Source organism: Anopheles coluzzii, chromosome 3 (genome assembly GCF_943734685.1).
Source record: "Anopheles coluzzii chromosome 3, AcolN3, whole genome shotgun sequence".
NCBI classification, from domain to species: Eukaryota; Metazoa; Arthropoda; class Insecta; order Diptera; family Culicidae; genus Anopheles; species Anopheles coluzzii.
In genome coordinates, this window is record NC_064671.1 from 1828071 (window position 1) to 1849634 (window position 21564).

General features: G+C 46.1%; 1 protein-coding gene across 1 annotated transcript; it reads left to right on the forward strand.

Annotated features, from left to right (window-relative positions):
- Nucleotides 1–20308: 20308 nt before the first annotated feature.
- Nucleotides 20309–21223, forward strand: LOC120959459 (ATP synthase subunit delta, mitochondrial). Its single transcript, XM_040382855.2, has 2 exons — nucleotides 20309–20982; nucleotides 21056–21223. The coding sequence occupies exon 1, from the start codon at nucleotides 20433–20435 to the stop codon at nucleotides 20913–20915; it is 483 nt and encodes a 160-aa protein (XP_040238789.1). The 5' UTR covers nucleotides 20309–20432; the 3' UTR covers nucleotides 20916–20982; nucleotides 21056–21223.
- Nucleotides 21224–21564: the final 341 nt, after the last annotated feature.

The window sequence follows — 21564 nt, forward strand, 5'->3', positions numbered from 1 at the left end:
CAAAACACGTAACCGGATCCAGCGGAAAATAGGCAACAACAAAAAATACAAAAACCCTGGAACAATGGGTGGTGCTATTTTTCAGCCTCGCCATCATTTATTTCCACCCGGGTTTTGCAACGTGTCGCCCGCTTTTCCCTCTATTAATTGCTGCAAATTAATTTACACGTGCTAAGCTCCTTAATCTTACTTTCTTTTGCCTGCTCCCCCCCCCCAACCCCCCAAAAACTCCAGTTTTTCCGGGCAGCGTACGTGAGATCGGCTTTTTTGGCGAAGGAGGTGGGGTTGGAGGGATTGGGGTCTGCTGCTTGAGGTTGCTCCTGTCGATGTTTCGCTGTCGAAAAACAAGTCGAAGCAGCAACAACAACAAAAAAACACACACACACAGGAAGGTAACTAACGGGAAAACTGTGGAATCACGCTGGAGGATTACCCCATCGAAGGGCGAACGAGAGAGAGAGAGAGAGCGAGCGACGAGGGAGATAAAAATACGTCATGGCCATCCTCGATGGTGCTGGTGATGGTGGTAGTGGCACGCTAATCGTTTGCCTTACAGGGACCATTGTTTTCTTCAAAGCGACGTCAAAGTGAGGATAATTAATTTTAATTCCCCAACCGTACGGGACGGACGGGGGAGAGAGCAGGATGCTGCATGGTAACCGTAAGTAGAGCTGCCGCTCAAGCACACCCCACTCACCCCTATCTTGGATGACTTGCTTGGATGGCTCGGAAAAGGTAAATTGGTCTCCTCCCGAAACCGGGTGGCATGCTTTCATCTTTGCATCCTTGCTGTGGGAGTGTGGGTCGGTCAGTTAGGATAAAAATGGATCAGCAGCGGCATCCGGCAGTCGGATGAGCACACAGACACAGCACACAAATCCTGCTTAATTATATTCAAACAATAATTAACACATTTAATTGTATTTACTGACGAATTGATAAGTGACCTGCTAATCCTATGGAAAGTGTGAAAGAGAGAGAGAGAGAGACGGCCGCCTGGCTACAGTTCGGCTCGGCTCAAAAGGTGTTAGGGATTTTGGGGGGTCCAAAATGGCGTCGTTTTTTACCACCTGCTTGGTGCGATGTGCAGCACGTGTGTGTGTGTAAAGGTTGGGGAAGTTGTACCCTTTTGTAGCGCAGCTTCACACACGCCGACACGGCTGGACGGATGGATGGATGGGTGGCTCGATACGGCAAAACAACACAGGCTCCAGCGAAAATGCTTCCAAGCGTCACCCGCCTCACCCATCGCTTCCCGTTCCAAGGATGAGCTTCAAAGGAATCGTTTAACGCACACATGCTCGCATCCGCAGACACCTCGCTGCTTCTTCGGAGGCGGAAAAGGGGCAAACGCACGCTTGTCTCCTTCACGTGTGTGTGTGTGTCTGTTTTTCCAGTGCGATAGACACATTTCGTTTAATGGTGCTAAAGTCCTCGTCCTTCACCATCCCCCCCAAAATCCCCCCGATCGCACACGTACGTATATGCCGGATGCCGAAACACTCGCCCCGGAAAACGGACGCTCCCTCGGTCATTAAACGAAAGAGCTACTAATTAAATACAATGTGAAACATAAATAAGACATAACTTCATTAGTTCGGCATTGTTTGTAGGGGGGGAATGGGGGGGGGAGGTGGAGATTGGGCACAAAACGGTGAGTTAATTGGCGCATACGAAAATGACCATCTCCGGTTTGTCGCCTTTCCTCCCGGTTCGCCATTTACCTGAGCTAATGTTGTCTAACGGCGTGGAAAGATCTTTTGAAGTTGAATGTGTTTCTTTTTTCCGCATTGTGTGTGTCTCATGGGGATTTAGCGTGATGGAAGGAAGGGGATGGGATGGGTCCTGTGACCGGGGTTTAGTCTTATAACAAAACTGTAATTATAGAGTTCAATTCCTTCGAAATAATGTTAAAATACAAGAACCAAGCATAGACTTTTCAAATACAATTCCGTTTCCATTTTCCGTCACAAAAAAGGGTGAAAAAACCGCTGAACCCTTCACGGAGAATTATGCATAATTGAACGTGCTAAAACTGTCTACATTTCAACGCATTTGCTCCCGAAACACTCACAGGCGGGACAGTTGGCATCGAAGCAAAACTGTCACGGGAAGGTGCCTGAAAAAAAACTCCCTGGAACCTTTTCTCGATTGAATAAAACCCGTCGACCGTTTGCTGGCATTCTTCCAGCAACTTTTGGTACTGATCATTTTTTTTTGTAGTGCCAACCCCGAGACTGTGAGATAAAACACACACACACACACACCAAATCCAATCCGGCGCTAATTCCAGCGCCAATCCGTCCGAATGGTGGACGTTTAATTCGCTTGATCTCCACCCAAAAGCTGAACTTGAATAAATAAACATCACCGGCAGACGTAGAGCGTGGATGGTAAATCATTTTCCAAATTCGAATCCCAACACCATACTGCCATACCTGCTCATGGTGTTGCTGAAATTCGTGCCATTGAAAGTACAAGCTTTGCTCATAAGGAAAAACATAATCAAAACTTTAAAATGCTCTGTGGGGAAGATAAAAAACCACCCACCCACCAAACGTCCTTTGCAAGCTGTCAAAAACCTGCCAGCTAAAAGAAAACAACGACTATTCGCGTATACTAACAAAAGCCGGCAGCTCATGCGTTAGTCAAAGGCCTGCTCCCAAGCCTGCCCAAAAAGCGTCCTGCCGCCCTTTGCACTTATACGCCTACAGTTATGCAAGCAAGCTGTTAAAAACTGGCTCCAACAAAAACCATGCGATTCATAAAACCAATCAAAAAACAAAACACACCCGCTAGGCTGAATCAAACAAAAACAAAACAAAACGCAAAAAACGCAAGCCTCACAAAACTGTTTACCCTCACCTTCGTTGTGTTTTAAGCTCAAAATTCAAACAGGATTAAATGATCGGATTTTTTAAACTCTCAAACTCTCAAATAAACTCCCCTCCGCGCCAAATCGTGTCCGAATAATGACGCGTTGTGCAAAAAGTGTGCAATAAATGTATAAAAAAAAGGCATTGATGCTGCTACTGCCCCTGCGGTCGCTACACGCGAAAGAACAAAGCAGCAAAACGAAGCAGTGTTGTGAAAAGTATGATTAATATCAACAACAAAACTTCCACTAATTTTCCAACCAAACGGATCGCATTAATTACAATTCAATAAACATCAACCCCGAGGAGGCCGTGGGGCGAAAAAACTCCTGTCGAACGGACTGACGGGACGGGACGGAGCGGTTGAATCTGCTTTTGACGGCTTACGCCCGGGAAAGCTTCGCCTGTGAAGGAGGGAAAATGCGTCGTCCGTATGCAAAAACCTTGCGTGTGGATTGCTGCACAATAAACTGTTTGGCGAGCATGTGAAAAAAGATATATTAAAAACACATGACAGCTTCGTTAGAAACGGTAAAGGAAGTAGTTGAGCATCGTTTTAAAATGGCAATAGATGCATCAAACTAGCTTTAAAAGTAGTCAAAATGGGCGCATAAATGAAAGTAAAGAAAATATTGCTAAAAACTTAACATCATTCACTAATAACAGACTCATAAGAGAAACTTTCTGCCTTATTTTAGGTGTAATAACAGTCCTGCTAGCTGCTGCGTTTACAAAAACACCCACGCTCGACGCCACGTGATGAATCTATGCGTTTGTTCCAGAACGCTCATTACACCGTTGTGCTTTGCATTAGCTCAGAACCTCACCTCATAACGCACACTCTTCTGCATGCTCGCATCGTAAAACATGCCACTTTTACCGCCCCAAACACACACATACACATGCGTGCCGCCCGAACGAGGACGAACGATGGAGCGAGGCGAGTGGGTTTAATTAATTAATTCTATCCGGCCCCGTGTGCTGACGGCTTCGGATGGCTTCGGATATCTTTGTATTTTACACACCTCTTCGCGCAACCAATTGCTTCACTCGCACGCCATTTTCCACCCCCCTCCCACCCACAAGGTGCGGTCTCGGCGATGGGAAATTGATCGAATGCTCGGCTGATAATTGTAACGTACATAATTAATTTCCACTGCAGACGTCCGCCAAACCCACCCCCGGTCCGCTCCCCGATCCCCGTTTTTCTGTGGTTTGGTGTGTGAGTAAATGGGTGCGTGCTCGGCTAAAAACTGTTGTTAGCCAGCCTGTCAGTGCCAGCGCTAATCATCGTTATATTAAAATATTGATACCCATCATTCATGCCGTGGCGTTATTTAGCGCTGCGCTGGTGTTTTGGAATGAAAAGTGTGCTACATTTAATACGCGGACTTATTAGTCGTAAGCGTTTTCTTACAGTGGGATGTAATTAATAGTAAAATTGGATACATTTCTTTATTGATTAACGTTCAGTTTGCTAGCTGGAATGTAACAACAACGGTTTAAAGTGTCTCGATGAGCTCGTAATGCAAACAAAAACCATACAAATTGCATACCTTTAGGCGTTGCAACGCTAACGTACAGTGTAATTACAAATTGCATAGCTTTAGGCGTTTTTGTGTGAAATTCCACAACAATGTATTCTGTGTATTGAACAGCCTTTCAAACATGCATACATGAAACACGTTCTCAGAAATCGAGCAGGGACAACATTCATTTCCTTCGATGAGTTTTCCCAATCACTCAAAACGCAGCTCAAAGCAACCGTTCAAAGTAACTGGGCCTTTGAACCCGATCGACATCAACCGACACCGATTGAGTTAACCGGAAGTACACCAGCAAAAACGCCCCGTTTTTATCGGAATCGAGATCGAGAATGTTGCACACGCAACCCGTTGCCTTGCTAGAATTGCAAGCGAGAAACCCCTACACAGGACACACACACATACAACCAAGTGATCGCTGTAGAGGGCATGATGAAGAAGAGGAAAAAAAGCCCGCTTCAAAACACGGGAAAAACCACCCTTACCTCGCCAGGAAAAACAAGCCCCTCTATCCCAACGTATGAGGCCGTTGTGTCATTCAACGTGTCGGTGTTCGGGGTGTGTGTGTGTATATAGCCATCTCGGCGGCACACCTCGTTACGGTGCGCTTGGGCTCCCCCGCATCACGCCCCCTACAAGAACTCGCTTGATGCCGATGTACAAAGGCAGTCGTCAGCGGCGCTCTCTGGCTCGTATCTGGTAAAACTAATTAATTAAAATTTCCAGCAGTTTGTTTAGAAATCTGTGTACGCTGTATGAGCCTGTGTGCGACGCGAGATGTGTGTGTGTGAGAGAGAGAGAGAGAGAGAGGGAAAGAGTTAAAAGCACGGCAATACCTGTCTCAAGCTTCCAGCGTAATGTATCCTATCTCTCTCTTTCCATTTATTTCCATTCTAGAAGGACACGCTTTTCCACCCAGCAAACACACACTCACACATTCCACGGGCCCCAGTCTCAACCCAACCCCTTCCGCCTCACCCCATTCCCGTCGCTACACGTGCTTTTCATCTAATAAAATTCATTACAAAGCTCGGTTTCAACTCGATTGAGTTTCACATAGCGTTTGTTAATTAAATTTCTCCATTGAAAATATTTTATTCCATTTCAACCGACGACCGACGGGCTACGTTTGTGTCTGTGTGCTCTGCTGCCACCGGTTTCAGTAGCAGTATGGTGGAAGGAAGGTGGAGGTGAAAGTTTCATTATCAGTTTTCATTATGTAAATTTAGAATTTGATCTAATTGAGCATGCCGATATGAAACAAATTCGTGCCGCAGCGGAGCGAGGCGAGTGAGCGAGTGACTGTGGACGGGGAAAGACATTCAGCATGATGATCACCTCCTCCCAGTCCCTGTCCTTACCGTTTGAGTCCCAGCAGCATTGGAAAAGGAGAGCATTTCCCGTTAATTGTCCACATCCGGGAAGCGGCCAAACCGAATCCAATCCGTCTTGCGCCCGGACGCTTGATGAGCCCCGAGTCGGTACCTTGCGCCGTGCTGACAAAAGCGAGCCCGAGTTTCGTTACCATCATCGTCGTCGTCGTCGTTGTCGTACAATTAAACGACCGTTCCATGCTTCCAGGCACGGCACTCGGACACCTATGCATTCGGCCTGTGGAATGGTCCATCTTCTTCCGGTAATGATGATGATGCAACGCGTGCAAGGCACGGGCGAAAGCGGACAAAGCGTCTGCCATGCCTGGAGCCGGTTTTTGGGGGCCCGGCCAGCTCGGCAACGTGACACACACACACACACGCAAGCAGGCAGGCACACGGCGACTCGGACACCCTACGGGTACGATGTCGTTGTTGCAGAATAATCGCCTCCTCATTATCACTCACCCAGTGCTGCCAGTGGATCGGAGCGTCGTTTTCGGAGGTGGATGAGTTTCACTCGCCGGGCAATGGCATGGGTTCTTTCGTCCGCCCTTCTATTGTGTCCCGGGGAAAGGAAGACACACCACGATGCCTCCAAGGCAATAAGCACTCTTTTCGAGTTTCATACCTCTCTATCGCACTTTTGTCGCAGTGAGGAAGTGGAGGTTCTCCCCCGATTGTGGCCGAAAAGGCCCCCCACAAACGGACTCCAAACCCGAACTCCGGGCGCGCGCGTGATGATGTGTCTCTTTCGCCAAGTTCCTGGTCTGATGTGTCCAACGAAACTTTAAAGTAGGGTTCCCCTGTGTCCACCGTCTCGTCCACCTGCTGTCAAACTCTTCCCTCCCCGGGCAGGGGGATGGAAACGGAAGCGACAACTGGACAACTGCTCATTGATGAGACAATAAAGGGATGCACGGTATGAGCTGCACGGGATGGAAAGGGGTACGATGCTGGACGCAGGCAGGTAATGTCATCCCGTGTGGTTTTGCCATGCGGTCTTCGAATCGACTGTGTGCGACGACCAGCGTGTGCGACGACCAGTACCATACACGGGACCCCCTCTTTTCGCAACTCGTCACTCACACCGACGAACGCTCCTTCGGTCAGTGTTCCACCCCCGTGCGAAGGGACCCAAAGCATCATTATCATCACCATCAGGCTCCCTATTCAGCGGAGAACTATTTCTCACTAATGAAGGTGCATTTCGCCACACGTTTATTGGTCGTTCCTCGTCTTTTCCAATGGTGAGAGTGAGAGACAGAGCGATAAGGGAGCAATTTTTGTGCACCCGAGTTTTGCTGTATGCGTCTGGATAGCGAAATCCAGAGCTTCCTCTTCCAAAGTCCGGCGAAAGGATTCACCTCGTACCGAAAAAACGAACCCCTGGACTAGGGGGAAATTGGAGATTAGAGTCTGATTGTATACTTACCGGCAAACGGGACCGGGAGCACACAGCACGCATTGATTTGTGCTGGTGATTTGGAGATAAACTACTGCTGGCAAGTCGCTGTTTCGAGTCGACTTGTGCTGCAATTACCAGCCTTCGTTCGTACCATCCAGGCGCCGTGTCAATGGGTGGGTTTCAAATTCTAATGTGTCTAAACCTTTTTAACGATAAAGCATTGAGATGAGCTGGTGTTGAATAGTTCGCTTTTACATTTAAAAGTCATCATTTGAAGGTGTTTTTACTTATTTTTTGCATTCATACCGAGTAAGCAGCCTAAAAGTATGCAATCCACACTACAAAGCTATCCCAAAAGCGTCGAATGACGTTTGCAATGATGGAATCTGGTTTTTTTTTGCATAATTATTATGAAGCTTTCGAATAAATAAACATTTCAAAAGACTATACAGAGATAAAATTATATATTAAAAAAGTAACATCCACATGAGTTATTTTCAACAAAAAACCGATTTACCCTAGCCGGGCCTTTATTTCACCACCACAATAACGAGTTATCGAGTCAAGAACTTAATCCTACGCTAATCAAATGTAGCTCCCTTTCCCTCCCTTACTAATCGCTAAACATCCGCATTCATGGACTGAACACGAAACACCCAAACCCAGGTGAAAATAATCCTATTGGTGTTTGGTGCTTTTTCCCTTCCACTAATTCCCCTCACTCGCCTCAATACCCCCTACCAAATCAGTGCAGTTCATCAGTGCAACGTGTTAGCTTGGGGTCCAGTGAAGTGAAAATAAAACCCAAACCGGGTTGATTGTATCACATCGACCAGATCTCTAGTAATAATCTGACATGCAAATCCCACCGACACCGCGCTGATGCTGCCTAAACACAACAATCTGACAAAAAATACGAAAACTCAACACACAAATCTGCACAAAAACGGGCACCCGCATCTATAAAAGGTGACTTTTTACCTCTGACCGTCTCGCACCCCATCCACCCAAATCGATTTTATCGATTGTTTAATGCACTGATGTTCGCCTGGGCGTATGCAATCCGCACCGCACCAGTGCTGCGGCAGTGGTATAATCTGGCTGTTAATTAAGAAAATTAGAGCGGGAGGGCTGTGCGAGGGCATCAAACGAAATTAATAATAATTCGGTGGTTTCATTAATTAAAACAATTGAAAATATTGTCCCTAAGGGGGTGGTGGTTTGGGTCATCATGACCAGCGAACCAACATGAAAATGGCTCCCTCTTCGCTGCTGCTGCTGCTGCTTCCCCTCGCGCTGAGTCAGTTTGAGGTTAAGCTTAATTTAATCCAAAATCAAATGAAAACCCTCCAACGAACGGGCTGCTGTTTTTTGGAGAGGGGGACAGTGTATCAACATGAAAATTAACCAAACCTGAGTTAATAAACCCACTCACTCACACACACGCAAACACCGGCAGTGTTGAAGGCTTATCCCTTTTTGCCCCGAGATGCTTTCAAACCAGACGGTACACATTTTTGTACATTGAATTCAATTGGAACAGCCTTTTTGCATTCAAAAAGAGCATTTCATATCCTCCCCCCCCTCCCCCTCACAACTGTTGCATTCCTCCACCGTCCGGCCCCAACAATACATCACCACTTCGCCAGCTGTACAGTGGTTTCGAAGGCACATACTGTTGATGTTGCACATTTATTATATCATAAAATTACAATTGTGCACGTCAGCCACATTTCAACCGGGCCTTGTCTCTGGTTCCCCTTGCACCGCCCACTCACGTTCACAAACGAGGCGCAATAAAGTGGCTTTCACTGGCACCCACTGGCAGCACAACTACTCTTGGTTCCGGCATTCACCTCCAACGCTCGGTGGTTTGGTGGAAAAAAGGAGCACAAAACAGTGGAAAAAAGAAAACACACGCACACACGCACACACCAAGCTGCCCACAATCGTTCTCTGCTGCAAAGCTCTCTGACCTCCTCCCCGCGGCGGAGCATGGGCGAATGGGGAAATTTATCGTTATTATTATCATTATTGTTATCATCGTTGTTATTATCCTCATTATGATACAACTGATTTACCTGCGGGTTGGTGGGTTTATCCGCGAGAGGAGAGGGCACTGTGGACAAGGCTGTTGAGCTGTTTTTTTTTTTGCTTTCGCCCCTGTCCAATGCCGCGAGTTTTCACCAACAATATTGAAGCAGGTGAGCAGGGAAGAAAAACGCACGTAAAACACATTCGCGCATTGTTGCGCATTTTATGCTGGCCCTGCCCTCGCGCGGTGTCACGCGGTCCCTCACGCGTCCATCTGCCTTGCTCATTTGTGCGGTGCCTAAATCCTAGCCGCATTTCCTTTCCGGCATAATCGAGCAGCAGCAGCAGTAGCAGCAGTGTGGCTGTGGTGGTTCTTTTATTCTTTTTATTAGCTTGTTGCAGGGGCAGCGAAATTGAATTTTTACCGCCCAATGGGGTTTGAATTATTGGACTGTCAATTGCAATAATGAGCCTAGCTTTGTACGTTATTGTTTTATAATTGTTTTTCATTGCTTTCCATTGTTTCTTTGTCTGTTAAATTATTCTTTTAAATTCTAGATTGTCGTTTTATTGTATTGTTTGGCGTGACTATTAATTTGTTGTATATTTTATAAGTTTTATCTTTTATGTCCTTTTTATATATTTCACTGTTCCTGTTGCTTATTTTCTTATATTGTTCTTTTTTATACATATATATTTTATACAATTTATACAATGAATATATTGGTTTTGCTTATTGCCTACAAAATTTTATTCTTTTTTATATTTATGATCTGTTCCTAACTTCCAATAAGTTAGCTGTTATCATCAACACCGTTTTGTCCTCTTGCTAGAAGAAAAAAAAGGTCTCGTCCTATCTTTATGTCAATCATAGGGACTATTTTTATTAGCAAAACAGCACACACATACACATAAAAACTCTCTCTAGTTTGCTGCCATACACACCAACCCAAACCATTGCGTCTCTTTATGAAAAGCATCCAATTACATAAAGCAATTTGATTTGTGGCTAGCGCAGCACGATCGGATCAACTTGTCCCTTGTGATCGCCTAATGCTGCTGCCTGCTGGTGCACATTTCAAGTGTAAATGTGCACATTAGCAGGACGGTCCGATCCGATAGCGTGCAGTCAACGATGCCAACGACGCCAGCAACTTAACATAAACGATGAGCCTGCAGTGATAAGAGCGATCGGTATGGTACACAATTCCGATTTTTTTTAACAGTTTTCTTCAGGGGGGAGGACAAAAATCGTGTCACCGCCACGTCGTCGCAAAGTGTGGACAGCTCATCCGTACCCTCCGTCCCGAGACTCCCGGGCTTGGGCATTACAGTAATCTCGCTCTAATTTACTATTATTATCCTCCCGCTTGTTCTCGGTGCGGAGCGATTTCGAGGCCGGCAAAGTGGACGCGCGCATATCACAGTGAAATGATCGACAAGGGAGAAAGTTTTCCCATGAAATCCGGCGCTCGCTGTCGCTTGTCCGGGGTCGTATTTTATTTCTTACACCCCTTACACTCCTACTCCACTACTACTACTACTCAAAATTTGCTTCCGATAAGCATCAACAATTATCGTCAAGCGTCACTGTGTGGCAGTGTTGGCTGCTAAGCGCTAAGCACTTCCCAAGCGGGCTTACCGAGGCAGTGGAAATACAAAAAAAACCCCAGGACATTCTGACAATCCACACACATTTACAGCTAGACAACGTACCCGGGGATACGAAATGTGAGAAGAACAACGCTTCACTTTCTTCACTCTCCACTCTATCGGTGAAACAAAAGCAATAAAATTTGATGATGTCTATTTGTTCGGTCCAGTCGTCCAAGGTCCAGTCCATGGACTAAGGTTGGAAGATGTTATCGATGAAATGAGTTTTCAAAGAACTAACTCCAAAGCCCAAGCCACTGGCCGTCGATGTTCCAGAGGATACGTGCGTCGTGAGATGGATGAGAATGGGTCCCGGTTTCGTTCTTTCTTCTTGCGTAAAAAGAAAGGAAGTGGACATTAGCTTCTGCTGCTGCAGAGAGAGAGAGAGAGGGAGCGAAAATACCGGCAGCGGTAGGATCACTTCACGTAATGGGTGGATTTGTTTGACGAGCTCGCAATTCTTGATATGTGAAGCCTGGTGAAGTTCTGCCGGTGTAAAAATGTGCTGACTTTGAAACGGGTTATTTGGTGTAAGCTTACCACAGTTAAGGGCAGTTTGTCGCTCATCGCGCAGAAAAGATCTCTTGTGTTGTTTTTTGGTAAAAGTTGCACACGATACCCCCAAACGCGACCAGGGAATTCTGTGTTGCTGCAGCAAAGGAAAGCAAACTCCAGAAGAAGAAGAAAAAAAAACCTAAATCACCCGATAATAGATAGACGATAGCATTGTTCCTCGGGATACCAAGTAATGTTGTTAAAGCGATGAGCCATTTCCTTGCGCGTTCGAAGCGACCCTTTCATTCCTCTAAACGCTCCCTACTCGCACATTGGCAACTCATCGACAGTGCAGCCGCGAACGATATCTGCGACACTTTGCACCAGCTACCCGTCCACGCTCCAATTGGAACAAGGACGACAACGAGGACGACCATGCCACCAGTAATCGAGAAGATACACTCCACTCCACGTGCTGGTGTGTGGCTCCGTGCGGAAGGCGCAAGATACACCACGGACCACGGCAACGAAGAGAGACAGAGAGAGAGAGAGAGAAACTTCCATAAACTAGGCATCCAGAGCGCACCAAGCAGCATACCCAGCGTGTTCCCCTTTCTCTCGTGCTCGACCCTCGCGCTAGTCCTCCCTCTCTTCCTCCAATCTCTTGATTTTTTGCTGATTTTATGGATATTCAACAGAACGGAGAACAGAATACAAACGCTCAACTGGCGATGCCTTGGAAAGGAGCTCGAGCGCAGTGCGGCTCTCCTTGGACCAATTCCACCCACCAGACCACCCACAGCAAAAACCCCACACCCTTTGCCATCAGATTTGAAAATCTCGACGTTTTCCCGCTGCGTTTTTGTGTCTTCCTTTGTGTATGTGTGTGTTGGTGTATGTGTGCATGATACTTCTCCGCTTTTATGGAGAGACGATTAGGGGGATCAATTGTCAATTACGTTTATCGCTCTTTTATTGGTATCGACATCCTTTTTTTTTCGTTTTTCGCTTTTTTCCGTAGCACTCCAGTTCGGGGCCATGGAATTTTTGGGGAATTCTAGCGCCGTGTGGCCCTGTGTGTGTGTGCGAGTGTTTGCACAGATAGACTCGTGGCGCGGTTTATTGTTTGTAGGCATAAATAATAAAATCCTTCAAGATGGCGAACGATGGCCATAATTTTTCCCGCCGAAACGGTTGGCGTTTTGGTCGCTGGGAAGGTTAATTTCTCTTCACGTCACGATAATGGAATAATGGGGTTGCGATTACGCACTATGCGTCAAGTGTCCCAATCCCTCTCCGGTCCGCGGTCGACCATATTATGCAGCAGTGCATAAATCAAGCCAGTAGGCAGGAACAGACCAAGCCACGACCAGAAGAGGTGCTTGATAAAACAATAGAGCATTGGTGGGATGTTCCCTACGGGGGAACGGACTAAACAGAGAGAAAATGTGAAAGACGGTAGTACCCCAAATTTGTCACCAAACGGTTCGGCGCACCACACAACACACGCCCAATATATCGAACCGATTTTGCAACCGATTTTTCTTCCATCCCTTGATAAATACAATAAATCATGACCGCATATGTATGCGCTTTTTTGGTTGTCTTCTTTCGATTGCTTCTCCTGCTCTGCGGTGGACATTGAGCAACACTATACGCAAAGAGCGGGGAAGAAAAAACGTTCAATAAAAACACAACATCGACCATCGAAAAATGGGTATTAATACACGGATGTATGGGGGCTTTTTATGTGGGCATGAAAAGAGTGTAAAATTGATACCCGAACCATCGCCATCATACGGCACGCCGAAAAGAAAAATATATTTCCATGTGGTGGATCGCGCGCGCGAAAAAATGAATGACTGTGAATCCCTTCAGGGATGCTCAACCTGTCAATTCAAGGAAACGTTCCGTTTGTCTTTTATAGACGTCAAAGCGCCTGGATTTGGAGCTGGTCTCGTGGTACAGTCGTGTACTAGTACGACTCAATAACATGTCCGTCATTGGTTCAAGCCGCAAATAGATCGTGTGTCCCCATACGTTTAAAACTCTGACTATCCTCTTATGGCAATCAATAAATCACTGAAAGCCATTCCCATTAGATGGTACAGGGAAGAGGCCTTGACCGACAATGACTGTGTTGAGCCAAAGAAGAAGAAGAAAGCACCTAGCGATCTTAATAACACACACTGCAAGATATGTGAGATCGTCGAACAGCTTGTATTGCTCGTCGTTGCAGCGGCTCCTTCTTCTTCTTCTTCTTCTTCTTCTTCTTCTTCTTCTTCTTCTTCTTCTTCTTCTTCTTCTTCTTCTTCTTCTTCTTCTTCTTCTTCTTCTTCTTCTTCTTCTTCTTCTTCTTCTTCTTCTTCTTCTTCTTCTTCTTCTTCTTCTTCTTCTTCTTCTTCTTCTTCTTCTTCTTCTTCTTCTTCTTCTTCTTCTTCTTCTTCTTCTTCTTCTTCTTCTTCTTCTTCTTCTTCTTCTTCTTCTTCTTCTTCTTCTTCTTCTTCTTCTTCTTCTTCTTCTTCTTCTTCTTCTTCTTCTTCTTCTTCTTCTTCTTCTTCTTCTTCTTCTTCTTCTTCTTCTTCTTCTTCTTCTTCTTCTTCTTCTTCTTCTTCTTCTTCTTCTTCTTCTTCTTCTTCTTCTTGGCCTGCTCATGTACGAGCACGTCTAGTAGACATGGCCAGGTCGCCAATCCGTTTCCAGGAAACTCGGTCCTGGGCTGCAGTCCTCCAACCACGGCTGCATCTGATCTCCCACAGGTTCGACTCCACCTGATCCAGCCAACGAGCTCGCTGTGCTCCTCTACGCCTCGTGCCGAACGGGTCGCTGACGAGTACCATCCTGGTGGGGCATGACCGGCTCCTTCAGATTCTTCAGATTCCTGATGTCTCAGAGTCATATGTGTGCACTGGTACTATGAAGTCAAGATATCCTAGCTTTAACCGTCTAGACTAGGTTCTTTGAGGTGAAGTGTATTCTGAGTCTATAAAAACAGTTTGGCAGCCAGCATCCTGGTGCACAGTTCAGCATCCATGACCTTTGCAATCTTAGACGGTTTGAAAATGGCGTTCACCTATCATTACCACTACGTAGGTGTGTTAGTAGAACCAATCATTAGTGCCGAGGATCTCTGTGGTACACCAATGATGTCTATATCATGAGCATATACCTGGACCTGGATATAATTAAAGAATATTCCAAAAGAATTCAAAATTATTGCAATAAATACACATTAATACATTTCGCCATAAAAAGATTGCCTTTCCCTGCTCTTCTCATCCAAAGTTCTGAAGTCCTCGTACCCAGCTCTACCAGCTCCCACCCCGCAATGGCATCAATTTTTATGTATAGGAAAATAATTCTTCCATCCCTTTCTCCCTGTTCTCTTGGCACCTCCATGAACCACCCACAAAGGATATACTGTTTCCGCGTCGTGCCAATTCTGTCTGTGTGTGTGTCTGTGTGTGTGTAAACATGCATAAATATGCGCCATGAGCCCATTTATTAAATCAATTTCGGACGTCCCGACCCGCACCGACCATTCCGCCAATGCCGGTTTCTTATTATCAATTACGTGTTGGCAAGGCTGTTGTTGCACATGTGTTTTATCTTCACCAATCAACCGGCGGTGTGTGTGTGTGTTTTTTTTGTGTTCCTTCTCATCCTATCAACTCCCCAGAGGGCAGGGGCAAACGCACATAGAGACGCGGGGCGCATCTATTGGCGCAACGGTAAACGCTCATAAATTTGCTCCCTCCAAATTCCGCTCCCAAGCATGTAAAACGCGGTCCTCGGTCCTCGATGAGTGACAGGCTGTGTGTGTGTGTGTGTTCTCTCCGCAGCATACACATGAATCATTGCATCCACATAACGCCCGTTATCGTTAAGTTTGCTCGTAATTTCGGGGGTTTTTATTTTGCCTCAAATGTGCCTCAATTGATCTACAGCATCCCCTCCGACTCCGAGGAAATATGTAGATTCGTTGGCCCCCACTCGTCGTTTTTTGTCACTGTCACCGTTCGTTTGAATGACAAATTGGTGCAATGTGTGATGGGACTAGACCCGTGGACTATAAAGCGGTGTGTGCAAAGTGGTGTTGCGAAATTAGGAAGACGATTTTCGGCACGATAAGGTAATTGAATTGCTGTATTAGATGCTGGGAAGGATGCTTCCCCCCAGTTTAACGGCCCATAAAGCACATTATAGGCCCATTGGGAAGGGGGAGACGAAGGCAGGCAGGCAGGCTGGAAAAGATTGCCCCAAAGAATAATGAAACGTGAAAATGGATTTAATTTCACACATTTTCCATCCTCGCCCGGGTCTGCGTGTTTTCCCTCTGTCTCTACCCTGTACGGATGTAACCTTGCTGTCTCTTCTCCTAAACGAAGAAGCAACACTCGCTGATTGGGTTGATTATGATTGATTGTAATCAGTTTATTAGCATCCGAACAACTGGGACCACAAATTGGGGAAAGCGCACGCATGTGCTCACGTGTTCGTCTGTTTGATGATGGGTACGTGAGACATCTTGTACGCTTTTCTTCGTTCGTTCCATACGGTTGAGCAAAAAAACGGAAGCTTCTTTGCTTTCTTCAAGATCTTTGCAAGACCTTCTAATTGCTCCAGACGAAAACGATTTAATTTTAGCGCGTTTTTTTTTGTTTCGCCTCCCAATTTATTCTCCAAAAATAGTGTCCATTTGCCGGCAATCGGATTCTCTAATTGCTTTTGGATCCATCCAGCTCGGCGCCCCGATTTTTTGGACCACATTCAAATGTTTATCGCGCTGTTTTCTACGGAGTGAAGCAGCAAAACAGCTATTAGCAGCACTGTGCGCCCTGCAAATGCGTCCATCGAACGAAGAGTCCCTCCCTTCAAAGCGACTACACCATTACACAAGCTAATCTTTTAATGGAAACTCATACAATTTTAGCTGGCTTCCGGCTGTGCGGAAGGGATGAGCGATAAAGTGGATAAACCTTCTTCCTTTCCCTTCCAGTCGCTCGAAAGCTTCTTCATCTAGATGCCGTTTGAAGATCGTGTCGTTTTGGTCGAAAATGTGCTTTTAGTGGTCCAAAATGTTTAATGTTTAAATATTGAAACACGAAACACGCTGGCTAGCTGGCCCGGCCTGGCACGGACTGGCACGGACTGTGGAGATTCATCATCAGCGCGGGCACGAATCCACAATTAATGCACGACACAGCCTGTACGCCCCACGGTGCACACATTCCAGCGAGCGATTGATAATTCAAACAAAGATTTGTTCGCATTTCACGCGTCCCCGGTATGGCCGGAAATAAAGCGTTTTGTCCTTCCGTTCCGTCCGGCTGTCAACTAATCGCTTCAAATCACAAGGCACACGCGGTTGATGAGTCGAACTGTTTTGGGTCCGGTGCAGCATCATTACCCCCTTGGAGAGGGAACGAAAAGGGTGCCGTCAACCTCCCTGATGTTTGGATTGATTATAGTTTAATAATAATTACACTTATCAGATCCCAATCAAGGCCGTTCGGGGATGTGTTGGAGCGAGAGTCCTTCCTGCCCACGTGGCTTGATTCGTTTGCTTTTGCAATAAAAAGCGTCGCGAATTGGTTCGCAGCTCACAGCTCGTGCTCGGACCCCACAGCAGACACTAATTTGCTAATGTTGTGGCAGATAATTTTGCGCCACAGAGGGCCAAACTAATACTATCTTGCTGCTGTGTAGTAAACAGTAAAGGGTGGAGCTTTTAAGGAAATTAGTGCAGTGAGTTTTGGTGGATGTTGTTGTTTGACTGATTGACACCATCGCTCGGTCTCGTGCGTTATGTTTTAGTGGCAGTTCACCCGTGGTTTTGTCGGACATTGCACCTATTGAACGAAGCAAAAAGGACATAAAAACGGTGGCCATATTTCACACCATCAACAACTCCATCAACATCCCCATCATCATCGATGGAAGCACACACCAATTCTTGTCGAAACTGGACCAAAAGCTGCAATTCTTCTGTGGGACGATCTGTGTCTCTGATAAGGCAGCCGAAATGAAAGCTGTTATTAGTTATTGTAATTATTATAATAATTACACTTATCAGATCCCAATCAAGGCCGTTCGGGGATGTGTTGGAGCGAGAGTCCTTCCTGCTCACGTGGCTTAATTCGTTTGCTTTTGCAATAAAAAGCGTCGCGAATTGGTTCGCAGCTCACAGCTCGTTCCGACCCCACAGCAGACACTAATTTGCTAATGTTGTGGCAGATAATTTTGCTCCACAAGGGCCGAACTAATACTATCTTGCTGCTGTGTAGTAAACAGTAAAGGGTGGAGCTTTTAAGGAAATTAGTGCAGTGAGTTTTGGTGGATGTTGTTGTTTGACTGATTGACACCATCGCTCGGTCTCGTGCGTTATGTTTTAGTGGCAGTTCACCCGTGGTTTTGTCGGACATTGCACCTATTGAACGGGCAATCCGTTTTTAAGAAAAAAGGACATAAAAACGGTGGCCATATTTCACACCATCAACAACTGAATCAACATCCTCATCATCATCATCGATGGAAGCATACACCAATTCTTGTCGAAACTGGACCAAAAGCTGCAATTCTTCTGTGGGACGATCTGTGTCTGATAAGGAAGCCGAAATGAAGGCTGTTAACGTTAATGGGTAGCAATAATGAGACCGATGATGGGGGCCGTTTATTGTTCCGGAATAGTTACACACAGACAAAGGAGGCCTCTTTTCGGTACATGCCGCTAAGTTGCTTTTACCACATCAATCTGTCGGCTGTGGTAAGCTGTAAACATTTATCTTATCGTAGCTCTGCTTCCTTTCCTTTGGCGATGGTAGCCGAGAAGTATGACTCCTTGCGCTACGGAAGCCTACAAAGAGGCTGTATAGTAGTAGCTGTATAGTGAAAAGAACAAACATGTCTCTCTCTCTCCCTTGTGTCTGTAACTCAATCGTGAAAATGATCGTCCATATTTCAAACCTAAGCTCCCCTGTCCCACCCCTACACAGGTCCTACTGCCCCCTGGTGCCAAACCGAGTCAATTATTTCATTCGACCACTTAAAATGCGGTCTCCAACAACCGTTTGTATGCGTTTTGCGTCTAATTAATTGCGCACTGCTCATTGCAGCCCTGCGGTGGGTGCTGCGTCTCATTGTGCGCGCGTTTTCCCGAATGAAAATGGATACCCGCTTTTCCATGTGTAAAATGGAATGGAAGGGAGTGTGTTTTGAAAAGAAATTTTGCAACCCAATTTACATGACGCGCGCGCGGTAGACGAAGCTCATGTGCTCCCACCACCTGTTCGTCGTCATCATCATCCTCTTTTCCTCATCATCATTTATAATAGAGTGACCACGAAAATGGCAGAAGCGCTAATTGGCAGCGGCGGTTACCGTGGGGTTCGTGGAAAAGGCCACCGAAGCCAAAAGTGGTACGGGTGGAAATTAACGATGTAATAAAATATATATGTACGTATGATACCATGTCCATCCATCCCTCTCCGTGCTGCCTTTTCAATTACCCTCGCTCATTTGAACGGTGTGGCTGCGCTTTATTAGGCTCGAGCCTCCCTTACCTCCATCCCCCATGCTTTGTTTTGTGCAATCAATGCAACCAGTTACATGCACTCTCGATGCTGCCCCCTTATAGACCCCACCCATGGCTATCATCTAGCAGGGCAAAAGCTCCCCGAGGCGGAGGACACAGCGCCGTTTGGTGCCGTTTGCGCTGATTTGCCGCTACCGAAAGCGAAATCATAATTAGTTTAATTATTTCGCATTAATAACAACAGTCTGGTCCGGTGGGGGGGGGGGGACGATAAAGGGAGGAGGTGCATATGGGTGAAACATTAGCCGGGCGCAAAATTGTGCGAGCTCATTTTCGGTGGCCGAAAAGGGCTTTCCCCCTTCCTTGCCTTTCCGGAACTGCACGTTGTGGAGCTCTGTCTCTCTCTCCCTCTCTCGCCATGCTTTACTGTTTGATTTTTGGCGTGTGAAATTCGCGTTTGATTGCGTGTGGAGCAGTGTCGATGTATTTATGTGTGTATGTTTATGTTCCGCGACAGGAAAATAGAGGACAGTTCGTTTGGGGGATTTGGTCTCAAATATTAAGCTTTTGTTTCTAATTAAAGGTAAACTTTTGATAGTTCGCTGGAACCAAGAAAATAGTGCAATTGTTGGTATTAGAGGCTTACACTGTACGCGGTTTTGTCAGTTTTGGTTTGTACTTTTAGGATAATTATCATTTTTCCCAGGGATGCATTGACGAATCGTAGATTGTGGCAGTTGGTGGCAGATATGTATGCTGTCTATTTTAGATTTTATTTTTATGTTGCTGATTTTTTCAAATAATTTTAGTTATACTAGTTTAATTTAGATTTGAAGCTTCAATATTTAAGTTACTCAAAAGCTTCGTTCTTACAACTGGTGTGTGGTAGCTTTCTGTTGTTTTGTGTGATGGTTCGTTTCAATGATATTGCTTGCAAACACAGCGCTTCCAGCGTGTTTGTTTTTTGTCCTAGCGAACAAAGAGAAACATATGTGAAAGAGGTATTAATTAAGAATTGTTTGAGTTAGTGTCACTATTACATCCTGAAATGGGCTTTTCTTTACCACCAGTATGATTGCAACGGCTTTTTATAACAGTTCAAACGTGTATGGCAGTATTTGACAGCAAGAAAATGCACAGTGGGATACCACATTTCTGATGAGAATTGATTTTTGCTTCAACTTTTTGTGTCGGATTAATTTCATGTTCAATTTAGTTCTTCAGTTGTAAAAAGAAATTGGAATCGAATTTAAAATTATTTGTGAACAAATCAGCAAAACATTTGCCCCCGGACTATTGTTTTATGATATTCAATATAAAATCATCGAAACTTTTTCTGTCCGCTATCGTCATGTGCGCGTCCCACTGTTTGACGTCCCCGTGCCGCTGTCAAACTGTTATGAAACAGTTGTTGACGTTTAAAGCACCTCGTTCGCGTAACAATTTTCACCCGGAACCGTAGTGTTTTTCGTCGAGTGAAAAAGTCCACTTTCCCGGCCATTTTCCAGCAGCAAAATGTCGTTCGCCCTGCGTAGCGCTCGCCTGGCCGCCCTGGCCCGCCCCTCGATCCGCATGGTGCAGTCCCGCGGCTACGCCGACGAGATGGCCTTCACGCTGGCCGCCGCGAACAAGGTGTTCTACGACAGTGCCAACATCCGGCAGGTCGATGTGCCCTCGTTCAGCGGTGCGTTCGGTATCCTGCCGAAGCATGTGCCGACGCTGGCTGTCCTGAAGCCGGGCGTCGTCACCGTGTACGAGAACGATGGCGCGGTGAAGAAGATCTTCGTCTCCAGCGGCACCGTCACCGTGAACGAGGATGCCTCCGTGCAGGTGCTGGCGGAGGAAGCGCACCCCGTGGAAGACCTCGACTCGTCCGCCTGCCGGGAGCTGCTGTCGAACGCCCAGACCCAGCTGTCCTCCGCCTCGGGCGATAAGGACCGCGCGGAAGCTGCCATCGCCATGGAAGTCGCGGAAGCGCTTGTCAAGGCGTCCGAATAAATCTGCCTGCCTGCTAATAATTCCCCCTTGCTCTAGGTCCTGGCGAAAAGGATCCGTACGATAAATGGTAAGACTAGCTGAGCTACACACCGGCGCGTGTCATTTTGGCTGACCTTTTCCTTTCTTTTACACCGGCACAGTTAACCCCGTAAACGGAACATGGGATCGGGAAAACCCCAATGCCAATAGTTGGACGCCGGGAATCGGATTCGCTGCATTATGCGTTCTAGCGTGTGTGGTAAACTACATCAAATTGGGCGAATAAAATAGAGTTGTTCCTTTAAACCCTCTCACCATCTTATGTTAAACCGGCCGCTTCTTTTACTTTCCTATGCAGTAGGCGCTGGAGGAGTGGGGTTATGAAAGAAATCTTCCGGACGATGGCAGGTACGAGCTGAATCGCGAGCCGGCAAATTAAGATTTCATGCAAGTCAGTGAGCAAGTCGTATGCAACTTTTGTGTAATATCTGCAACTTGGATGAAAAGACTGATGAAAAGATCAGCTTTTGGTGATCTTATTGTTATTTTAATGCAAAATATTTGTAGAAAAATGGTCATTATTACAGTCCTGCCAAGAAGTACTTTTACATCTTTGTTATATTGAGAATTTGCTTCAATTGAACTTGAATTTCGGTGAGTAACACCTCAT

Excerpts from the sequence above, each read along its gene's own strand:
- LOC120959459 (XM_040382855.2), top strand. The coding sequence starts at position 20,433 with ATGTCGTTCGCCCTGCGTAGCGCTCGCCTGGCCGCCCTGGCCCGCCCC.